Here is a 23725-nt window from a genome sequence, read left to right as displayed (position 1 = left end):
ATGCTCTCTACTATAAAATACTAATTGAATAAAAGAAATAAATTGTTTTCCTTTATGGGTAATATTTTCACTTATACACACATTAAAAAGACGTAATATTAGGTTATCTTTCTAAATAGAAAGTGCTTTTACATTTTCCAGTAAAAGAAATTTACCCTTACCTGAATATAACATGTAAGGACTCCTGTTGCATAAATGGGGACGGTGGCTTTAGTGAGGACCCCATTTCTTGCTGAGGAATCTAAAATTATTAAAAATATTTTAAAATTCTGAGTATGTTTTAAATGTAAAGCAAAACATCACAACGGAAATTACATTTAAAATGACAACTGGTTACAGGCTTACAAATAAATATTATCATTACTTTGAAAAGCAATTTTGATTAAAACACTGGTTGTTTTAACAAAACAATACTTTTTACTGTTAGCATAAATACTTTTGATAGAAGGGAAAATACTTTAATAAGCAAAATGAGATGCTATATTCCCATTTCCTTAATCAGAAATCAGAGCTTTCAGAGTCTCTCAAGTGCCCATATAAGCGGGTCTTTACAAGTTTTTATATTTTCAATTTGTAGTATTCAATAAAACATAAGGGAGCTCAACCAAAAGCAGGTGCCTACATAAATTACTTAATCTGCTTCCAGATATGAGATCCTACCTAGTTTCCAATATTAGCCTAGTTTCAGAGCTCCTCCTGCATCCGCTACAGGGATTTTCAGCCAGACAGAACCCTGATTATAATCACAGATGAGGGAAGAGTCAGACTAAAGCATGGGGGGAAAGGAAAGCATCCGACCACAGACGAAGGCCCTATGACCAATCACTGTAAAGGAAGAGATTTTCTTACATAGCACCTGTAGATGATTTTAAAAGTTCCAGATGATATGAGTTATTATTTATAGCACAATAGCTCTTGCTTATTGACCTTTAGGCACTATATGTTTTAAGTGCTTTGTATTTGCTTTTATGTATTTAAAAATTTTTATTACTTCTTTTTTTCTGGTTTTGTATGGTTTTAAATTTTCTTCAGAGAGAAATCGAGTTGAAAAGATGTATTTTCCTAACTGCCCTGAAGGAATTTTAGCAAAAAAGAAAGTTCCATTTTCACATCAATTAGTATTTAAGGTTTGTTTACTCAAGTGTGACTATGGTACTTAAGAGGTAAACATAAGTTAAAGCTTAAGTTCAATTTATGGATATGAACTGTATAGACAAGGGTTAGTAATCATTTCTTATATAAACAGCTAAACATCCATAGCTAGCTAACTAATAACTATAAAATGTCAGTTTCCAAAAGTATGTAAATATTCTTCATTAATTTATCATCAGAATTAATAACTAAACGGATAATACCAACTATCAGTCATTCCAAACATTAATTTTTTATAAAGTTATTAAATGTAAATTTTGGGAAGCATTTGTTAAAAAGAAAATCTCATCAATGTTTTCAAAATTAAAAGAAAAGGATTCACTTATTCATTCTCTACCTTCTGAGGACAGCCAAAAATGAAGTTTTCTAGATCTCACTCAAAGTAAATCAGTAAGGCAGGACTGAGATAAGAATTACCTATACATTTAAAAATTAACCAAGTTAAAAAAAAAAAAAAAAAAAGAGGAGAGACTATATATCTTTTCCCTTAACATTTTCCATAACTTATTCCTAAAAACTAGAAGTATACATAGGGACATAAGATCCACACATCGACACATTCTTAGGCCAATGGTACTATAACTAGACTTCGTAAGGCAGATGAATGAAAACTATCAACCAAGGGGCTGGAGCTGCCCGTCCAAGACCGCAGGTTCATTAAAATCTTGTATCTCATTTGAAAAACATATATACATATCAGGCATCTATTCCATTATGTCCGTTTTAATTTTTAAAAGTTTTAAATAGCTGATTATGAATTGGATGCTCTTTATCTTATACTTCTCAATATTTTGAAAATACTACTTCGAACCTCCAAGGGTACAATTACTTGTTTTGAGAAGCTCAGCCTCAGGTCAATTTGATCACAATGAAGGTAGATATTTATAATCAAAATGACAAAGATTAACCTCACGATCACTTCCTGGGAAGGATATTAGATATGACACAGTTGTAAAATCAAGAACTCCAAAGTTTAAATTTTCCTATTCAATTTTACTTGCTAGTTCATTATTTAATTTGCATATAATGAATATAGTATTTTTCCTGAGTGAAGAGAGTCAATTGTTTTTAAAAGTAATAACAAACAAACTTACCAATATTTTCTTCAGATAGTCTTAAAATCTCCTGGAACTGAGGTTTTACCTGAGCAGCCCAAAGAAAAGATAAAAGTCTCAAGTTCATGGACTAATTGATGAGGAACTCAATAAAATGTTATTACTGCTACTACTTTTTATTTATTGTGCTTTATAGATCATTGACTTAAGTGGTCAGAAATGTAATAATTTTTAAGAGGCCTAGGACTGAAGAGTCAAGTTACTAAAAATAACACCTTAAGAGATAAAATATTTTAAAAACCAGGTCAGCAAGTATTTTTTGAAGAGCCTTTGGTTTCCTTCACTAAATTAATTTCCAAAATGATTTAAATGCTTGAAATTACTACCTCTAAAATTGAATTTGATAAGTTATTTAGGTAAATATTATATGATCAGAATTATTGAAAAAACATTTGCTATATTTAAAAGTGATAAAAAAAATCTGCATTCATTCAAGGTATATAATACATCATGTAATATCTATGTTTAGCCTTTTATTTAAATTTCTTTAAAATTTAAGTGTAGACATCAAATACCAAATTTAACTTTAATATTTTAAGTTAGAGCATATGCTTGTTTTAATATTTTATTATTAATGTAATAACAGGCTTCAGATTTTAGGCTATTGAAGTCAACCACCTAAAGTGGACTCCTACTTGCCTTAAAAAAAAAAATAGCTCCTTTTGGAGACGTCAAACAATTTTTACCACTATTGATAACAGTAAAATCAAACCATATTTGTTTAATAATTAGATGTTAGTGAAAAATGTAAAATGATCTTATTTCTTCTACAGCAACGTCAAGGTCTGGTTTTCCCCTCCAGGCACATTAATTTACATATTCAACTTAAACTGAGGTGAAGAGCACTGTTAAAAGATTAATCTACAGAATAATACTTAGAGAACTAAAAGACATTGAAGGAACTTCTACATTTCACCCATGAAAAGACTATGCCTAGATAAATTATTTATTAAAGGTCACACACAGAATAGGGCCAAAAACCATTTTCTGAATTTTGTCCAGTCCACTAGACCAAACTGTTTGTGCTTTAAATGTTTTAATAACTACAGAATTAATAGTAAAGAGCTGCACAAATATAAATAGTAAAAAGCTGTACATTTACCTTTTCAATGTCTTAACATTTGGTTATAGCAACTATATCATTTAATGTTTTTATTAGGTCTCTATAGAACTACCTTAACAATATGCTATGAAGACAAGTGGATTAACAAGATTAAAGAAAAACTGGGATCTAAGGACATTCAAATTTTAGTATCTAAAACTACAAAATAACCGGGATAAGCAAATGTGACAAATGGTACTTTCAGCAGTGACTGAAACATGCAGCCTGTATCTTAAGTTTCCATGTGATTCTAAGAGCTGGCATGGTCACAGCAAATCTGTAAAAGCTGCTTTGGTTCCAGCATCACTTGAGGTTTTGACCAGAGCATGCTGAGCAAATAGCTGCTTCCTGAATGTGGTAGATGGTAAAGTACCAGACCCATGTTCAAAGGATTGCACACAGTTGAGTTCCCTGATACTTCCTATGCTGAAAATCTTAGCAATATCCACAGTGAGTAGATTGTATATCTAAATCTGGATACAAACTAAGCTTAGGCTGAATCATCTTTGGAAAAGTAGATATAAAGATAAGAATATTGCGGACAAAAATTTTCTTTTACTGTCATAGGTTTCTAATATATTAAAAGATAATTAAAGGAAGGGCTCATACTTTTATTCACTTTGTCAAAGCATTAATCAACACATTACATTTCTATGGCTCTTGCATATAAGAAAACATGGAATACAAGTTTTTACCTTAGTGTTTGTAAAAATTTTGCCAAATGTCCGGCAAAGGCGCCAGAAAAATCTGGAGAATTCATGGACACAGGCAGTTGAAGTAACATTAATTTTGCCAACTATTTCTATAAGTTGTGGCAACCTGAATATGAAAGGAAAGAAAAATAGGCAGGGGATACATATAAATTACTGTTTCCTTGCCAATTTCTGAAACAATGCAAATCCAACAATTCTTTCTGTTTTGCTTTTCATAGACAGTAAAATTGGAAAGCAAAGGAGTTGTTAGGGACCCTTTGAAAAGGTCTTATGTTTATATTCTACTCTGTAAACTTCTTAAAATAAATTTTAACTGTTTGCCATAAAATATATGGAACTAGAATGACAAAGTCCTGAGCATGGAGTTAATGAGATTCAAATCAATGAATCTGATGCTTCACACAAGAGCTTGTCCAACATGGCATCCATTTTGGCCTCAACAACGAGAAGTCTGGATGTAGCTTAAAATCCACCACCACCATTGGACAACAAGGCAGCAGATGACCTAACACAGCGACACCATCTTCAGAGATAAATCATGACATATCCAGTGCTGTAAATCTCCTGTTCTAAAGAATTTTACATAGATAACGCCAAGTTATGTTTTGTTACATTTTTTTATATTGTTATGTATTTCGTCCCCTGGTGCCAGGGCTAAATATAGTGAACTATCTTCCATTCAACTGACTGGGGTGTACCAAGTGATTAAGGAGGTGGGAACTTACAATTGATTGACAACCCACAGTAAACTCTCCCAGCCTGTTGTACCCTCATGTTCCAGCTGGTAATCATAAAGCTGCAGTAGCACTGCCAATTGCTCTCGGCTTCCAATAATAGTAGCCACATCTTGAAGAGGAGACATAGGCCGAGGGAACCTCGTCACTGTAAATAACAGAAACAAAATAAGTCATGTGGAAAATGGCAGTTTAGAAAGTTAGCTATTCTGTCAAAAGGAAAATAAAATTCTGCCTCCTAATATTTAATGGGCTTATTATAAACTCTAACTATGACACTGAGATAAATGAATCATTTTTAGATAAAAGGGAAATGAATTCTTGTCACATATAGATAGATTAAACAAATCTCAAAAAGTAAGATTTTATAAGACTAAATAGTTATAAACAAAGACTGTTATGAAATAGTTTGCTAATAAAGTGTAACATTTCATTTAGGTTAAATTAAAATCGGCCCAGACGTAAGATCTTAGCTAAATATGGGTTTAAATTTGGTTTTATAAAAACAGAAATATTTCTAATTCTACCAGACTGTTTATGTCAATGAAACAGTAAATATGATAGAATGCTTCCTTAGGGGAGTAAGAAATTAATAGGTTAACAGAAGGGAAAAAATTGTTTAATAGCAGAGAATAGTGATATAAAATATATTAAAGCTTGAACCGAACTGGTTTCTTAAAACATTTAATCTCCAATATTAAATGCGTTATTTAAAAAAATTTCCTTATTTGATATACATAAAGTTAATATAAAGTATTAAAACCATTAATCTATAAGATAAGGCATAATATATTATACAATGTCAAGAAATAAGCAATTACTTGGGTAACTCAATTATTACAGATAAAGCAGTCAGAGCAGTTCAGGAGCCTCAATACATTATTTAACAGAATTTTTAAAAATTTGAGCATTTAACTTACAACAATATAATAAAGTCCCCAGAATACCATTTTAATATGCTGACAAAACACCAGCATTTTATTGTCATCAAAATAACAACAATTATCCAGTAAAATAACAGCCGTTAAGACTCTAATGTATTTTGCCCTCACTAAAATATAGCTCTATGATGGCAGAGGTTTTTTCTTTGTTTGTGAGTATAACCCAAGTGTTAAAAATAGTGTCTCAGATAAATATTAGCTAACACTGGGGAATAAATTGGTCATAAAAATATTTGGGTTTACATTATTTAAGAGAAAACAAATAAACCTTCACTTATATACCAAATTATATGGATGTATATATAAACAGACATGTAGACATAGATATACAGATCAACTCTAAATAAAGATAAAATATTTCTTCATTTATAATAAAAGCATTATAACCTAGATGTGGGTATAATAACATTAACATTTACAGATATAGTGAAAAGAGAGTCAAATTAAGTCAATAAGAACTGAAGAAAAAGAAGATTATTTTTAGTATGATGAAGACACAATCACAAGGAAAGGTCACATAAACACTACAATATGTTCAGGATGGTAAAGCAGTTGTTTTGAAAATTTTCTGTCTAATCTTCAGTATGTACTTGACAACAGGTGTTTGGCATTTAAGAATTATATGTTAAATAAATGAATGAACAAATGATAGCAAATACTATGGGTGGAACCATACGCCCCCCAAACTTCCTATGGTGAAGCCCTAACCCCTAGAACCATAGAATATGACCTCATTTGGAAAGAGTGTTGTTGCAGAGGTCATTAGATGAGATGAGCTCATACCAGAGAAAGTGGGCCTCTAAGCCCACATGACTGATGTTATAAAAAGTGCAAATCTGGACACAGAGACACCCCCTCACACAGGGAAAACAGAATGTGAAGATGAAGGCAGAGATTTGGGTGATGCCTCTACCAGCCAAGGCATACCAAAGCCAGCCAGCGAGCCACCAGAAGCCAGAAGAGAGGCCTGGAGCGGCTTTTCCCAGCTGTCAGAAGGAACCAACCCCGCTGACACCTTCACCTCAGACGTCGAGCCTTCGGAGCTGTGAGATAATACATTTCTTTCATGAGAGCACTCAGTTTGTGGTGCTTTGTAATGGCAGTCTTAGCAAACCCATCCAGCAAGACAGAAAGAGAAAGAGGAAATCAGAAAGACAGGAAAGTCCCTAGGCAGATGCAGTACCTGAATGAGTTAAGGGGTAGAACGGCAAGCGGCCACCTGCGAGTGCTTTATGAAGACTTAGAAGTGTGGCTTTTTGTTCTTCTTAATAATATTTTACAACAGGTTCTACCCCTATCCATTCTCAATTTTCTAAGTAAAACTGACACCCAAACAGTGTACACCTTCGTGCTGGGTTTCGTGTATCCTTAGACATGCTGCTTCGTATCCCTGAGATTACAGGTAATCCACAATTTACTTTGTATGAAAACTGCGATTCTAAAAAAATTAAGTGTCTGTTGATGTTCTGGATAGTATAATTCTTTAGTCTCTGAGAAAGTCAGTAAGAGACATTTCGCAAATCTCAAAAAGCTGCAAAGGGATCTCATACATAGTAATAGCTTGTCTTGGGCGACAGGAGCAGTAGAGTCACCGAGTGGCATGGACCAAAAATCACTTACTGGTTAGCTGGACACTGAGACAAGAGAATTCTGGCTTTTGCTATCAATTTCATGTATTTTTGAAAATAAGTCATATTCCTTCTTTGGAAAAAAAAATTCTGTCCCGAATGCTTATATTTCATTCAAAGACATAGTAGGAAAGAGCAGTACATTCGCCTCCCCTACAGAAAATAAAACAGCTGGGGAAGAAAAAAGAAAGAAAAAGTGCACATGACGAGCTTTATAAACTGGCACGTGTAAGTATTAAGTGAATCTTTTCATTGATTCGGCTCTAGTAGTAAAAGAACACACTTATTTTAGCCACAGGAAAAAAGGTTATAGAAAGATTATATTAAGAATTAAAAGAAAGAATAAATATTATAAAGTAATACTATGAGGCTTACTCATCAAAAATGAAGGCATAAAGTTTACCTTAGATCTATGATCACGAGATTCCACACCTATAATACATTTTAGTAATTAAACTGTAATAAACTGTGATTTTTAGAATTTTAATCAAAAACAATCATTTGGGAAGCCGAGCTGCTAATACTCTACACCTTGCGCCCACAGTTTGCGTTCAGTACCTTCTATCTGCGGCACTTCACCATGCAGCTTGGCTTTGCTGGAGAAAGGTGCGTTCTGCAGCACTAATGCAAAGAGAGATGGGATCAAGGACTGCAAGGCAGAAAGGTACATGTGGAGCTTATGTTCATCCAGCCCATGCTCTCCTTCCTGAAACATAAGGAGGTGGGAGCTAACTTTAGTTTTCTGAAATCACGTATTTATGATGTTTTTCCTTTCTATGGCAAATAATACAACATTTAAGGACCTGTATGTTCAACTCACGGCATAACACCTAATGGAGTTGTCCACTCATCTCATCTTAATTTCTCTAAGTGTATGAAAATGTAAAGAGCACTGCAGAAGTACCACAATCTTTTATATGGAAAACTTTAGGGTGAACCTCGATCACTGCCATTTGCATGGAACTTCTGTTATAGGTTTTTTCTTTTAAGAGGGTCTTATCTTTTGAAATTTTATAAGTCGAGATAAAGGAATTAAAACGAGCCACAGGAATCATTTTAAATGTTCAGCTGGTAAACCAGCAGCAGTGCTTACTACTTTCCCTCTTCTACTTCTGATATCTCTTTATAGATTTGGTGAAATCTGTATTTGACGGCATTGAATGCACTTTAAAATAATTCAACACAGAGATAAAATATAGGAGAAAAAATTTCAAAAGGAAACAAGAGACAACAGAAAGAAAAAAAAAAGGAGTGAGGAGGTTTGGTACGGTACACAGAAACCAAATATTAAAGTGAAAACCAGAGTTACTGGAGATAAAAACATTTATTGCTGTTCGAACCCACTTGAGACGTTGTCACTGGATAAAATAGCAACGGTGTCAGATATACGAGTTATTTACTAAGTTCCACGTCATCTACTCAGTTCTAAATTAGTTAATTTCTTCATGGAAGAACTACTACCTATGTTGAATACTGTCGATGTGTTTAGTAGCAGTGTCGAATTACTCATGTTATGAATTGGAATAAGAAAAATCAGGCATGAATAACTCTCAGATAGAAGGAATGCAAACATTAAGAAAAATACTTAAAAAAATTCCCTAGGTTTCATAAAAAGGACTAATTCACTACAGTTGTCCATTTAGTTTTTAATACTCATTTACAAATTTTCAAAAAAAAATTAGTTCAATTTTTAAATTTTATATATATATAACCACCTACAGAGTAGTTACAAAGCCTTTAAAATTTGGGGGGTAGAAAGGGGTAGAAAGGACGAGTTTGAAGTGAGATATAATAGATCCTGGTTCTGCCATTTAACAGCTGTGGGATCCTGGGGAAGTTACTTAAACACGCACAGTTACCAAACACAAAAAAACTTAAATATAATTCAAAGGGTTATAAGAATAAAATTATATAGCTTATATATAAAGCATCTACCTTAATGACATATAATAGGCATTAAAGAAATGTTAGTTTTTCTTCTAGACTCTAAGAGACTTTTAGTATAAAAGTTAGGTTAAGAAGTTTCTACTGTTCAATATTTCTTCAATTCTTTTACGTGGAAAGCACGGAAAGTTCATTTTATAACGTGAGAAAATTACTGAAGTAAATAAAATAAAGAGTTAAAGCATCCTGACATCGTGTAAATAAGAAAGATTCTGAGACTGATGTTTTAGTTACCTCTGGGCACTGGAGCTTACACTTTACCTAAAATATTTAAGTCTCTGAAAAGGTAAGGAAGAACTAACTTTCTCAGTAAGTGTGAATAACAGTTCCACAAAGGTGCTATTTCAGCTAAGAAACTCAGATCATGCCCTTTCTCCTCTAGCTTCACCAAAACGAAACTTCCTCAAATCTCTCTTGGCTCCAGACCAGTAGAATCTTTAACTGGTAATTTATTAGAATGTTCAGTTAAGTGGTACTTTCTGTCTTTGCTCCCCGACATTGTTTTAAGACGCCTTAGAACACACCTTTTAAAACTCTATAAACTATGTAAACAAAGGAAGCAATTACCCTGAGAAGTTTTTCAATCTTGTTCAGCAATGTAGGTATGAGATGAGACTGTAAATTTCCAAGTTCTGTAGTCCAGGCAGCATAAGCCGGTAAAAATACTTGATGTGTTGCACTAACTACTCTTTCTGAGGGGTCACCCAAGGCTGACAGCAACAATTCAAAACCCTGCCAGAAAACAACAACAACAAAAAACAAAAACAAAAAACAAAAACAGGCAAAATATAGATTTTTAAAAGAATAAACTTAAAAAACTCAATAAAAAGTAATAAATATACATTGCAGTACATTTAGAAAACATTTTAAGCAAGAGAGAAAGCCATCTATAATCCTACCCTACCCTTTTTCTTTAGACAAAATGTCATGTATCCATGGATGAAGAAACCAAGGAGAAGGGCAGTGAACATGCACGTTTGTTGCCAATTTCCTGCCACAAAGCTGTGGCGAACACTGCGAGTGAATCATCGCATGCTTTCCTTTGAATTGCAGAATCGAAACCAGGCAGCCAACTCCAACTGGTTAAAGTTGACATAACTGCCATCCCTATTCTAGGTTATAAGGTATTGGAATCGGAGATTTGGAATATTACTTGGAATTTTAAAACGGAGTAAGTAGAGTTCATTCTAAAAAAACACACCTGTTGATATTTGTCTGGATCATCGATGTATCCCATAATGATCCCAAGGCTTTTGATCACAGCTTCTCTTACCAAATCTGCCTTATCTTCCATTAACATCTGTTGCAACATTGAAAGAACCAAGGAGCTACGAATTTCTTTCTGAAAATAAACAAGAACAGGTTTTTGCTATTTATTTACACTAGAAACAGAAAAATATAGAAAACGATATGACAGAGAGCCATGTATTCAAAACTCAGATAAAATATACATTAACATTTATTTTATATGTTTGCCTCAAGTCTTCTTTTCTGAAGACGTAAAACATTACGGCTATAACTAAAGCATGGCTCTCCTCCACTCTCCTCCCCTTCCTCTACCCTCCCTGTCTAGAGGTGTTAACACCTACTCTGAGTTCGGGATGAGGCTTCTCCCAGCATGTTTTTATATCCTTGCAAAACATGCGCAAACCCTCGCAGAGCACAGTGGCAGGCACTTTTGGGAAACCCACAGTCAGCGTTCTATAAACGCACAAGGACTCGCCTGCCACCACCTGTTCGACTCAGAGAAAAGCGCTGAGTTACAGCAACAGGAGGGCTATAAACATCCTTCTGGTAATCAGAACATTTGCCTGGGGTAGGAGTGTGGAAACATTAAAAATCCTGGGGTTTCTATTTTTTGAGGAAATGAGGGAAAAAATTCCAATAGGAAGATAAAGTATGAGAATACACTTTAAAAGTACTTTTGCAAGAACTGCATTGATATTTTCAGATGCTATTTAATAATGCACCAATAATATTTTGTCTTAATTTCACACAATTTTTCCACAGTTAAATAATGTTAAAGAATATTTTTGCCTAATTAATGTCTGAGGGTAGAATAAAGAGTTATCATTGTACAAATTCTTGTCCTTCCTTCTCTTCATTGTATCATTTTTAGAACTTGATTAATTTATAAAATTCTTTAAAAGCCTAAGCTTGTTTAGGTTCTTTTTACATATAATGGTTAGAATAAAATCAAGATGGAGGATAAAATCATTTTTAAATGACCTAGTCTTTGTTTTGACTTTTTAGAAAGAATATGTATAATTTTAGCAAATTTTAATTACATTTAGGTTGGCGAACATGCCTTTTCGTACAGCCTTGTTATTTATCCTTTAGACTAAAAACTGACCACCCCTTCCCCATCCCTGCACCAAATGCCTTTAAGTATCTTAACTTTAAGATACTTTATTCATTTCAATATTGTTTTAAAAATTGTCTTCTTGGTTGATAACAGGATGAGCAATAGGTCAGAGGTACATAAACTTCAGCTGGGTGTGTGCTTCACACGGATCTGGGCGGAGGTCAGCTGTGGCAGCCCCAGTATGCCACGGGCAACCCACGGGACAACTCAGGAGGCATTACTCCACCGAAGCCGTGACCATACTGCAGTTCTACTATTACCAATTACAGTGGGGTATAAGGCAAAGGAAGACTCATGGAAGACACATTCAGTCTCTTATTAATGCTGCTGGCTGCACTTGGAGCAGCATGGACGTTCACTTATGCTTTGCGAGCATGTGATGTTCATCTCTGTCTTGGAATATCAGATAACAGGATGCTCAAACTCACTCATGTATATCTATCTACAATCCATAACAAATGTGTGCGGCTATGCTCCAAAAAAACTATTCACAAAATCAAGCTGAGAACTAGATTCGGTCTCCAGGCTGCAGTTTATCAAGCTTTGCTTTAAACTATGGTTGTCTAACTTAACATGATAGTGATGTCGCCTCATCCCTCCACCTGTCTCAGCCCTGGACCTATGAGAAGATACTTAAAGGGGCACAACAGTCCAAGGGCCCTCATTCTTTTTGGTGGCAGGATTCCTTTAGTTGCTTCAAAATTAATGAGCATATCGAACAGCTTTTGTTTGGGTGGGTAATATCTATTGACATTTATCACATTACAAATTAAAACTGAAAAATTAAAAAATAGTATCAATTCATTGAAAAGTAACAATAAACTCATTAAGGTAACACGAATAACATTTTAACATGAATACAATAAAACAAAAAAATTAGTGAGAAGAATGGTGTTGTTTTACATTTTGTCGCAAATCTCTAATGTCTGATTTAAAAGAAGATATGTAGATTTTATCTGTTCTGCAGTCAGTTGTGATATGCTGTTTTGGTTGAAGTATTTTTAAAAATATGGCCTCATGCAGACATGTAATTGAAAAAGGAAGGACTATTTTAATAGCCTTTCCTGATGTGAATAGACATTTTACTTTGATTCTACACTCAAATTGGACAAGTGGTAGTTTCTTAATAGTTGCAATGTGGGATCTAAAACCATGATACAGTTTATCGCTAATAAGCTCTTTAAACTCTGACATATTAAATTCCACTGATCTACCTTTGCCTCTATTTTTTTCCCCATGCATGATTTTAAGTATTATGCACTGGTCATTTGAGCAATATTGGACCACGGAGTTATGCAGATATTCTTTAATATGGACACATTTTATTATAATCTCAAAAAATCACATGTTAATGTCACCATTGACTTCCTCAGAAAAGTTTACATATGTAGAAACTGTCAAGATCATGGTGACAGATACAAGTTTTCCAAAATTCTTGTTTTTACTTCAAAGTTCCAATTTTATCATTGACAATAAATGTTATCTTCTTGTTTTACTTGAAATAATAGGTTCCTTTCAATATCATAAAAATGTCTGCCAAATAACAAGTCTAAATAACCATAGCTCATTTGTAAATCAGCAGTCTGTCAAATAAGCCAGTAATCCATGAAAAAGAGTGACCAGTTCAGCTCGCAACTCAAACTATGCAGAATGCTGTTTTCATGAAACAGCCATCAAACTTGAGAATACAGCAAAATGGCTTGATATCAGTATTTTTTATTTTATCACACGGAATATTAAAGAGATGCACCTCAAGGGTCAAAATTTAGTACACTACTTTACCTGATTTATCGAGCTTATTCTAAGGGAAACTGGCTTTGATTGCAAGTGCAAGGCAGTGAAGAATGCAATATTATCTGCGCCCTTGGGTCTCACTGCCATGATCAGCGCTAATGCACAGGCATTGCTGCCCATTACGACTTTGCACCAACACTGTAAGTGTCAACCCAGAGAAAAAGACAAAAAAATGTTTTCATATTATTCTGAAAATAATTTTCACCTCATGAACCTCTATGAAAGGATCCCAAGGAACCCCGCCCCCTAGTGTCCTCGGACCGCACTTTGAGAACTGCTGATACCATTTAATGCATTTATATTCCTGCAAAATCAATGGTTCATGTATCTGTCTACACTGCCATATTGCATCGAGGTGAGCCTTTTCTTTTTGGCTTATCTTTTCCCTTTATTAGGACAGTATGCCCTAGGAGAATTTGGATTAAAATGTACAAGACACGTGATAAAAGGTTTCTCTATTATTAAAAAGAAAGTTTTTAAGAAAAAAATGACAATTCTTACAGGAAGGTAAGGTGCCAAGGCTCCACAGGATTCTGCCACAAGTAGTCGTCTTTCTGGGTATTTGTGATTAATCTAGAGTAAAAAATAAACCAAGCATAAACAACATACTCCCTTCCTGCAACAGAGCACTATTTTCCACCACAAATCCTGTTATGAATGCAATAAAGCTTCTTACTTTTCCACTTCTGGGATACCCAGTGTATACCTGGATCAAGAATAAGAGAATCAGGAATAGGCTAAAAAACGAGGTCACAGGGGTTATCTGTTAAAGAAAAAAGGGTAAAGCAAAGGCAAAATCTGGCAAGGTGTACAGAGACTGTGAGCTTGCCGACGACTAGGTTTTCCTTAGGATGTCAAGGGCGACCTTCTCTTTCCCTAGCGACATTAGCATGTTTTTAAGTTTGGAAAACTCAGCTTCTGGATATCATCGATGTGGTCTCTAATACATGCCAGGAATGATGCATCATTTCTTTTTTTCACCCAAGGAATTAGGAAAAGATTTTGATTTTAAAGTAAGCAGATGTCAATCCATTTGTGTTTGCGTATGCAAGAAGATGGGGTTTTACAACTGTGATGACTACACTGAATCATAACAAAAAACAACAACAACAACACAATGACACATACTGGGTTTTGTTCCCATATGTCTTCTTCATAGAATATAAATTTTTCTTTGACTGGAAAAGAAGTATATTTGTTCTCATATTCCCATATGAAAAGGTGACATAATTTATTAATGTATTGGATGCCTAAAATTAAGAAAAAAAATTATATAGCAATCTATTGGGCAATGAATTGGAGGTAGGTAGCTAGATAGGTCCCCGATAACCATGTTTATTCAGGTTATGGAAGAGGTGGTGGTAGAGATGTTTATAACTGACATCTTCGAATTAAATTCAGAAATAGTAACCTCAAAGTAGAATGGTTGGAATGTCAAAGTATGTTATATATAAACCTTCATTTTGCTTTCCTTTAGTTTAGTTCAGTGAGTCTCAAAATTAAATGTACATACAAAAATTAAACATATTTCTATAGATTAGCAACAAACAAACAAAATAAAATTAAGAAAAATCTATTTACAGTAGTATCAAAAAGAATAAAATATTTAGGAATAAATTAAAGAGAAAGTGCACAAATCATATTCTGAAAACTATAAAACATTGTTGGAAAAAAAGTTAAAAGATCTAAATAAATGGAAAGACATCCTAAATTAATGGATTGGATGGCTTATTATTGCTAGGATGGCAATATTCTACAAATTGATCTACAGATTTAATACAACCCTTATAAAAATTCCAGCTAACTTCTCTGCAGAACTGACAAGCTGATTCTAAAATTCATATGAAAATTCAAGGGACCCAGAATAGCCAAAATGGACTACGAGAACCAAGTTTGAGGGGCTGGGGTCTACATTTGGGGTAATAAAATTGTTGTAAGATTGGTTGTGGTGATAGTTGTACATCTCTGAATATACTAAAAACCACTGAATTGTATATTTTAAATATGTGAATTGTATGGTATATGAATTGTACCTCAATAAGCTTAAAAAGAAAATTGAAAAAACTAAAAAAATTATGTTTACATATGAATAACATACAGAATTGTAAATTGAAAGTTGTGTATGTCATTTCCAAGTTAATCTGACTTTCAGTGATTAAAGTCTCACCTTAAATTAGTATGTACTATAATATACAGATGACATAAAGGAGCATCAGAGATAATTATGACTATATATGTTTACATACTAAACCTAGATATGACTCCGCTAAATTAGAAAAATACTCAAAGAAATTGGGAATAGAATTCTACAAAACCATATACTTTAATGAAATTTCAGAGATCAATATTTTTTAAAAAATAAGTGACCATGCTATTATAAATAAGGCTCTAAATTTTGTCTTCATAAGAAATCCATCTTTTTAAGATAGAAAAATAAGCTGTTTAATGACCTAATCATCAAGTCTAGAAAATCGATGACTGCAAGTTCTACAGAGGACTGGAATATTACAATTCCATATAGATCCAAAAGTATTGTGAGTAAATAGTGAGTTGAATTATAAATATAAAAAGCTTCTACATCAAAGGTTTACACTTTATATTCTGTATATATTTGTAATATATACAAGTATACAATATTCACAAGGTATTATTTCAATTATCTACACACACACACACATATACACTCCTTCCTCTCTCTTTAACTCATCAGATACAGTCCAATATCATGGCTTTAGTATTTACAGCATCTCACTTCATTCAGATCCTTGCCTAAACATCGCTTCCTCAGAGATTCTTCTGACTACCCTTTGTAAAGCAGCATTCCTCATCACTCCCTAGTCCTTATCCTGCTTTATTTTCGTCATAGTTTATAATACTACAAAACACCGTGTCATTTATTTGTTTACTCTTATCTCCCCTCTAGGATGCCTTTGTCTTTTATTCCCCACTGTATCCCTAGTGACAACAGTACTTGCACTGGAACTAATGTTTCTTAAGCATTTGTTGGAAGAATGAAAAAGCAAAGCATCCCGGAGTATCCTCAAGCACTATTAAATCACTGTGCTAGGCTACAGATACAGCAGCATAATTTATATACCATATACTTCCTAAAGGCATTTTAAAAAGATATGATAAATTAGGATATAATAGCTAAGGGACAGTCCAATAGTTATTTACCTGTTCCCAACACTGTGGTAAAAGTTCAGCTTCTACACGTGTTGGTCCAACATGACGTGCAAATGCCACACAACCTGTCAGTATCATCTGCCTGAAAAGAATACAAATAAAGACTTGTGTTTCCATTAGAAAGCACAACTAGGACTAGGGGTCAGCTCTGTAATTCACATGAAGTACAATATTTTTGTACAATCAATTCAGACTTTTCTAACAATGAATCAGACTCTACCAAGAGAGTGAGTTCCTTAAGACAAGTTCCTCCAGCAGCAGCAACACCATTTGTGAGACATGCTGTGACAGGACTCTCTATGGTGTGAAGCTGAAACTCAGAACTTCCCATATATGTATTCTGAGATTCCATGTCCAATGCTTCAGCTTAGTAAGATATTTCTTAAATGAGTTTTTGGTATTGCACCCAAGATAACCGGTAGGCAGCTTCTGATATGGCTTCATATGAAATCCATCTCCAGATATTCGAGTCCTTCTGCAATCCCCTCTCCATGAGTGTAGAACTGTACCTAATGATTTGCTTCTAACAGACAAAAAATGGCCAAAGTGATGAGCTGTTATTTCTCAGATTAAGTTACAAAATTCTGTGACATCCATCTTGTGGGATTCCCACTACTGCCTCCTTAGCTGGCATGCTCTGAAAAAGTATGCTGCCATGTTGGAAGCCCAGGTGCCAAGGAACCAAAGGCAGCCTCTAGCCAAAAGCTAGTTAGGGACTGAGGTCTTCAGTCTAAAAACCCATAAGAACCTGAATCCTGTCAACAACCAATAATGTGAGTGAGCTTAGACACAGATCTTTCCCCAGTTGAGGTTTGAGGTGACTACAGCTCCAGCCAACACCCTGATTACAGCCTTATAAGAAACCCTGAAGCAGAAGATCCAGATTGACTGACCTGCATAAACTGTAATATAAAGATGAATAACATTTAAAAACACTTTCTTTTGGGGTAATTTTTATAGAAAAATATATAAATAACTAATACAACAACTTCACTAGAATTGGTAGATTTACAACTTATAGAGTATAAAATTTTAAATAAGATTTTTACTTTTCAGAATGAAGTTCCATCTTACTTTTGATTGTCTAAGATAACATGTTTAGAGTATCTAACTTTAAGGAAAACCAAAATAGATGTTTAATTCATGTTAAGCATAAAATCATTATTTTAAGACCAGGCATTGTTCATTGCTGTTTCTCAAATTATGTCAGTTTAACTCAAACTTCAGAATGACTTTAAATTTCTATTTAGTTTAGCCAAATAAGCTAGAATTACTCTTTAGGTTGAGGAGAATGACATCCGAAGAACATCTGGACAGCAATAAGGGAAATACTCAGCCAATTTGTCTTCATTGTATATTGCAACTTCTCACTTACCACAGCTGAGTAATAATCTGATTCCCCTTTATAGTTATATCATTGCTTTATATGCTTATTTCTCGAGTTTACTTTTTCACTTCCTTCTACTTTAGGAAAGCAAATAGAATAAAGTGAATAAAAAGCAAATGGAAAAAGAAATTCCCAAGCTTTACATACAGCACTTTAGCTGTCAGCTTGCCAATGAAAATTTCCCAATATCAGATAATTGGTTTTCTTCCCCACTAGGGTCTTAAAATAATGAATATAGAAAGGCATATACATAATGTTTGATAATTGCAATGAACACACTTTGGTGAAATTTAAGCATTTCAATCACTTTTGAGATTTATACACTAACATAAGACCTTCATGTGAAATGATTTTAAATCATGAGTCACCATCGCTATACTTAGAGATGTACAAACTTGTTGAAATGTTAGGTCCCTCAAAACAAACTTCTGAGTCAGCAGAGTGAAAATTCAAAATTCTAAAAATTATGACATCTTTGAAATACAGTTGAAAACGGAAAAGGTCAGATGGTCCACAGATTGTTAACAGCATTAGAAACAGGCTCCTGTGATGGCAAAAATAAGTGATCCTACTTACGGAAAATCATAGGACAGAGGTGATTTGCCTAGTATTTGACAAAGCTACAAAGATGGTGTCAATTATAACTGTCAGAAAAGAACTGGCAAAAGCTAAGTTCTTCTTAGGTGACGATCAAAGAAGACTGAGACTCATTAAGTAAGGAAAAGTGACAACTCGTTATGTCAGATACATTATGCAACTATTGGCCACCAGGTGGCAGCAAGTAGCTTTACATGCAGAGTATGAAACCCATCTATAGATTTAGGTTTTTGTTTTGGAAATCAGAAAATGACAATGTAATTTATGGTATTCAATTGTTAAGTTACCAAGTTAGGGAATAGCATTTTTCAAGGAGAATATATAATATTAATTTTCCTATACAGCACCATGAAATTGTCCTTAGAAAATTTTCAGTTTGCCACGAACGATACAAATACAGTGCTTTAATTTCCCTATTTCTATTTGCAGAGCGTGTGAGGACTGCTGGGACAGCTTAATCATGACTGGATCCTGCACAGGACCTGTTTCTCCACTTGGTCAGGTATATTCTGGTAAGAGCAAGAAAGAGAAATATACTTACAAGTCTATCTTACTATTTTTATTCTATTTTATTTGACTTTCTTGTTGAGAGAGTCCTTGTATTTTAAATTTTGAGCCTGATTTTTCATGGTTTTATGGTTCACCCTTATGATTTTCCAACACACTCAGAGGGGATAAAAATTTTAACAGTCAGTAAACAAGTATTGAAATCATATAAACTTATCTAACATAAAGTACAATTCTATCGTTTGCAAAGGATGAGCAAAACTCCTTTTTTCATTAAGATAGAAACTTTTAACACAGAAAAACATTTCAATTGCCAAAGGTTATCTATCTAGCCTACCCAGCCACACTTACAGAGCTTCGTTTAGTATTTAAAGGTTTACTCTCTGAGGCAGACATCTATAGCTGTTGCTTGATCAAATCCCATTCTTCTTTTTTTTGGAAAGTCACCCTGATGTGTGTGTCCCTTCCCCTCTGCATCCTCAGGTATAACTCACTTGTCCACCTAGACATCCTTGGCTATGGGCGTTTGACTTGGGACCAACCAAAACAAAACACTGTATTCCTTTAGCCACACAGTAAATGGTTTACAGATAGCCCAGTGATGCAGAAATTCATATAAAGCATAACTATGAAGAAGCCATGATGTATCTAGTTCATCTGTGGGAAAGGGGGTGAAGGTTTAGGCCTTCTCAGAAATCAAATGTGGAAGATAAAGGCAAACAAGTATTTGAATTATAAGTCCAAAGGTATCTAACACAAGAGTGTACAAATTCAACATGAGTAAATGGAATTATAAGCATGAAAACATTGCAGAGCACTGTGAACAGGGCCAGTGTTTCCTCTGCTTATTAAAATAGAAATTGGAAAGACATATAGATTAAAATGCTAATTTTGACACCAAATTAGTAAAATTAGTAAGTCAACATTTTATTTATGTCCCAAAGAAGTAGTTATACCTACCTTTGCTCATCATCTGGTCTCTTGATCAAATTGAAAAGTATGTGGAGAAGCTGGTCTCTCTCCTTGGGCTCAGGATGCAGGCACGCTGTACACAAGATGAGGGGGATCAACTCCTGAAGAAACATGAAGGTGGAAAAAGTCAAAGTAAAAACGCATTACAGAATATTCTTTTTTCCCCAGAGTATTTTTAAGTGGACATTTAATGTGAAATAAACGTCAATACACAAAAGAGGAAATTTTAATTTTGTTAATATTCAAGAGAAAATATATATTTACGTGCTGGTTGGTACAAAAGGTGCAAATCACAATGTAATGAATAAAGTTACTTAAATTTCAACTAACCTCGTTTTCTCATCCAGTACTTCCCAAGGGTCTATAACTGTTTACACTAGAAAACACTCCATCTTACTATAAGGTGATGTAGCAATTTTAATTTAGAAAGTGTTTTTAAACAAAACTTGCAAAAGTTAACATTTTAAAACTTAAAAAGATAAAAAATAAAGATAATGCTTCCTACTTCTATAAGTACAATATAATCTGCCTTTAAAATAAGATATGATCAATAATTTCGTGTCCTTAGCACCTAACTGGGTGGCTAATTGAAAAGACCATTTTCCACAGCTGTTGAATGCTCGCAGAACTACTATAGAGTATTGGTAGAAATGTTTTATGCTAAAATGGAAATTTTTAACAATATTTTCTTTGTAGTACATTCAACATAAAGAGGTAAACCCAATATGTTGTAGAAAAGTAATATAAAAAGTTTATTTCTTCCAAAGAAATATTTGAAAATTAAAGTTGTTTCATACTTTAATTAAATTAGGACAAAATTCTAAAATATATTCAAAAGATATTAATGTTTTCCATTTTGGAATGCATTTTCAAATCTAATTAGAATAAAAGCCCAAAAGTGATAACATAATTTCGGAGAGAAACCTTCTAAGTTATAAAAACAATATTTTGCAGCTATTTTAAAGAAATCACTATGAAATAATAAGAATGCTTACTACTTTTATTTCTTTTTCCCATCTACTTCCCTACTCATCAAAGAGTACCAGCAGATTTAAAATAGGAATTGATCACAGTGTAATGCATGATGCCCTGAAGAAAAGTCTGTTAGGAGAAGTAGCTTCCCATTTTGAAGATGCTCCCTTAGAAGCAGACGATATGATTTTTTGAGTTCAGACTGAAGCTTAAAGGCATGACTAGAAGTCCCTTTCCATTATTTCTGAAGTCTTTAAGATTATTTTAAAATTATAATTACCTGGTGTAAAACTTAAATTGAAGGTACAAAGATATAGACAAAAAAGAGCTAATAATAAATCTGAGCAGTAAAAACAAATTTAAAATATTTATGCTGTCATTTTCTATTTGGGACCCTCTTCCGGTTTCAGATTAGTAACTGAAAAGCAAAATAAATAAATAATGAGGCAAAATAATTTTGCACTGAGAATGGAACACTGAGTATATTTAAGAATCCTATATTGTCAGTAATGTTTTCACAAGAAGCTTGATAAGACGCTTGATGGATTAGTCTTGACTTTGTAAGAGAAAATAAATGACTTCTTATGAAATATTAGGGTAGGAGATCATTCATTCCAAGGAGTATCCTAATCTTTAAAGGATTCCATTCAGGCTGCTAAGAGCCAATGATACTAACCAGAGGACTAAAACATTGCACATCAGCACATCGCATTAGATTAGAACCTTAAGAATGAAAAAGCAGTTATTCTGGAAGGCACTATGAAAAAGAGAAACTATTTTAATGCCTAAAAATCAAGATGGGCCCTAAATATTTTATTTGTACTTTCCTTTCCCCTCACGTCAGATGTTTCTCTCCCAAGGGTTTTCTTGCTTCCTCCTAATGCTTCCTGCTTTCCCACTGCCTCCACACAAATACTTTTATTTTAATAGATTATCTTATTCCATTTTATTCTTATTGTATTCCTCTTTAAAATAAAGTCATAAAATATATGTAAAATATTCATTATAATTGCAAATACATACAGATATACTCTGTTTAAAATATAGAGTATAATATTTAGCTGCTTCATCTCAAAAACGAGGTCAAAATAACTGTGTTGCTGTTGATCCTTTCGCCTTAATTTTTTTTTTTAATCATGAGGCTTAATGATCTTTAATCAAAGAGGAAGTTTATATCATACGTGAATATAGGGAATCTTTGAACTGAAATACAGCTACGTGTGCTAAACTGAGAATACCAGACCAGGAGCTAGAAGAGTTCCTGTCTTGATTTACTCGTTAGTACCAAAGAACCAAATAAGAATCACTAAGTTCTCTGATTTTTAGTTTCCTCAAGTGAAGCATGCAGGAAATAAGATTAGCACAGAAATGAAAACTACTTCATATACATACTGTAACTTCCTATTTATTGCTAAAGCGATTATTAATTTTCCCTTCTGAGATCAAAGCTGGCTTCAAAAAGCCTTTTCAACACAGCACTTACCAAAGCATTTCTCAACAAAGCATCACTACCAACCAATCCCAGCTGACTTACGGGAGGAAAACTATTTGTCAGTCTTGGTCTCCTTGAACTCCAAAAGTCTGTGCATTTAGGGATTTGGAGAAGAATACGTAACACTCTTTGGAATCACAGTTAATTTATATTGATATTTCCTTTTATTTCTTGCCGGCAAAATTAATAATATACGAAAGTCACTGCCAATAATTTTTGGCTAATATTCCAAGCCAAGGAGAACCGAGTGCATATGGGCACATGAATGGCCATGGCGCCTATAACTCAGTGTATAAAGTACGCCAGAGGGTCTTGTCTTACGGTGACAAAGAGCTGCCACGAGGCCCAGTAAGTGATGGGAGAAAAAAGTGAAGAGTCCGTTTCTAACAGAGCCATCGAGGATTTTCATTACTAAGTTATGACTGGCTCCAACTATCTTAATTTCTCTTATTCATTTATTCACAACTTCTACTTGTACCACTCCTGAAATAGTGAATTCTATAAGTATGTACCTGCTGTGTCATACTTAATTACTGTAAATTCATCTTTTTTAAGCCTCTGAAGTACTATTATATCCACATTAGAATTTATTAAGTCCATTTCCATCCAGAGTCTTCACAAATTTACAGATTTGAATCAATATTCTTCCTCTGGTACCATCCAATTGAAGTCTAGTGTTTTAAAAATTCTGAATGAAACACTTAAAAAGTGGTAGCTGAATTTCTTTCAGAAGACAAACTGATAGTGGTTTTACAAATGCCTTTAAATGATTAAATCTAAAAGCATTGAGAATAATAGAGCAATGTTAGACATTGTATCTAAAGCTTAAGAATTTCTCACTGTGAGAAAATCCTTAGCATGTTAGATTTAATGTTGCATGTTAGTAATAATAACTATGATAAGATAATACCTATGGCTTTGGTAACATTTCATCCAAAAGGCAATATCCCTCCCCCCACAACCCCAACCCCCCATTAAAAGTTGCTGTGCCGGTATTTCAAGGCGACAGGAATCTGAAATATTTTAAAACATGCTTTAGCACTTGATTCTACTCAATGAATGTGTACTGAAGTGAAATGCAAAACTGATCTACTGATCATTAGAGAGAAAATCAGCATAGTAAT

General features: G+C 33.8%; 1 protein-coding gene across 7 annotated transcripts in view; it reads right to left on the bottom strand.

Annotated features, from left to right (window-relative positions):
* RELCH (RAB11 binding and LisH domain, coiled-coil and HEAT repeat containing) overlaps positions 1 to 23725 on the bottom strand; it is a 90747-nt gene that overhangs the window by 25961 nt on the left and 41061 nt on the right. For all 7 annotated transcript variants that reach the window (XR_004953493.1, XR_004953494.1, XR_004953495.1 and 4 more), the window contains exons 11-20: positions 20126 to 20238; positions 16666 to 16756; positions 13990 to 14061; positions 10531 to 10671; positions 9897 to 10061; positions 7944 to 8091; positions 4808 to 4964; positions 4065 to 4188; positions 2247 to 2295; positions 162 to 241 (exon numbers count right to left, since the gene is read on the bottom strand). Coding sequence is in view for 4 of the 7 variants with exons in the window: in XM_036229071.1 (XP_036084964.1) it covers positions 162 to 241; positions 2247 to 2295; positions 4065 to 4188; positions 4808 to 4964; positions 7944 to 8091; positions 9897 to 10061; positions 10531 to 10671; positions 13990 to 14061; positions 16666 to 16756; positions 20126 to 20238 (1140 nt within the window). In the remaining 3 variants the exon portion in view is untranslated. The remainder of the gene's footprint in view (positions 1 to 161; positions 242 to 2246; positions 2296 to 4064; positions 4189 to 4807; positions 4965 to 7943; positions 8092 to 9896; positions 10062 to 10530; positions 10672 to 13989; positions 14062 to 16665; positions 16757 to 20125; positions 20239 to 23725) is intronic.

Source organism: Rousettus aegyptiacus, unplaced genomic scaffold (genome assembly GCF_014176215.1).
Source record: "Rousettus aegyptiacus isolate mRouAeg1 unplaced genomic scaffold, mRouAeg1.p scaffold_m13_p_12, whole genome shotgun sequence".
Classification (NCBI taxonomy): domain Eukaryota; kingdom Metazoa; phylum Chordata; class Mammalia; order Chiroptera; family Pteropodidae; genus Rousettus; species Rousettus aegyptiacus.
This window is presented reverse-complemented; position numbering and strand designations above follow the sequence as displayed.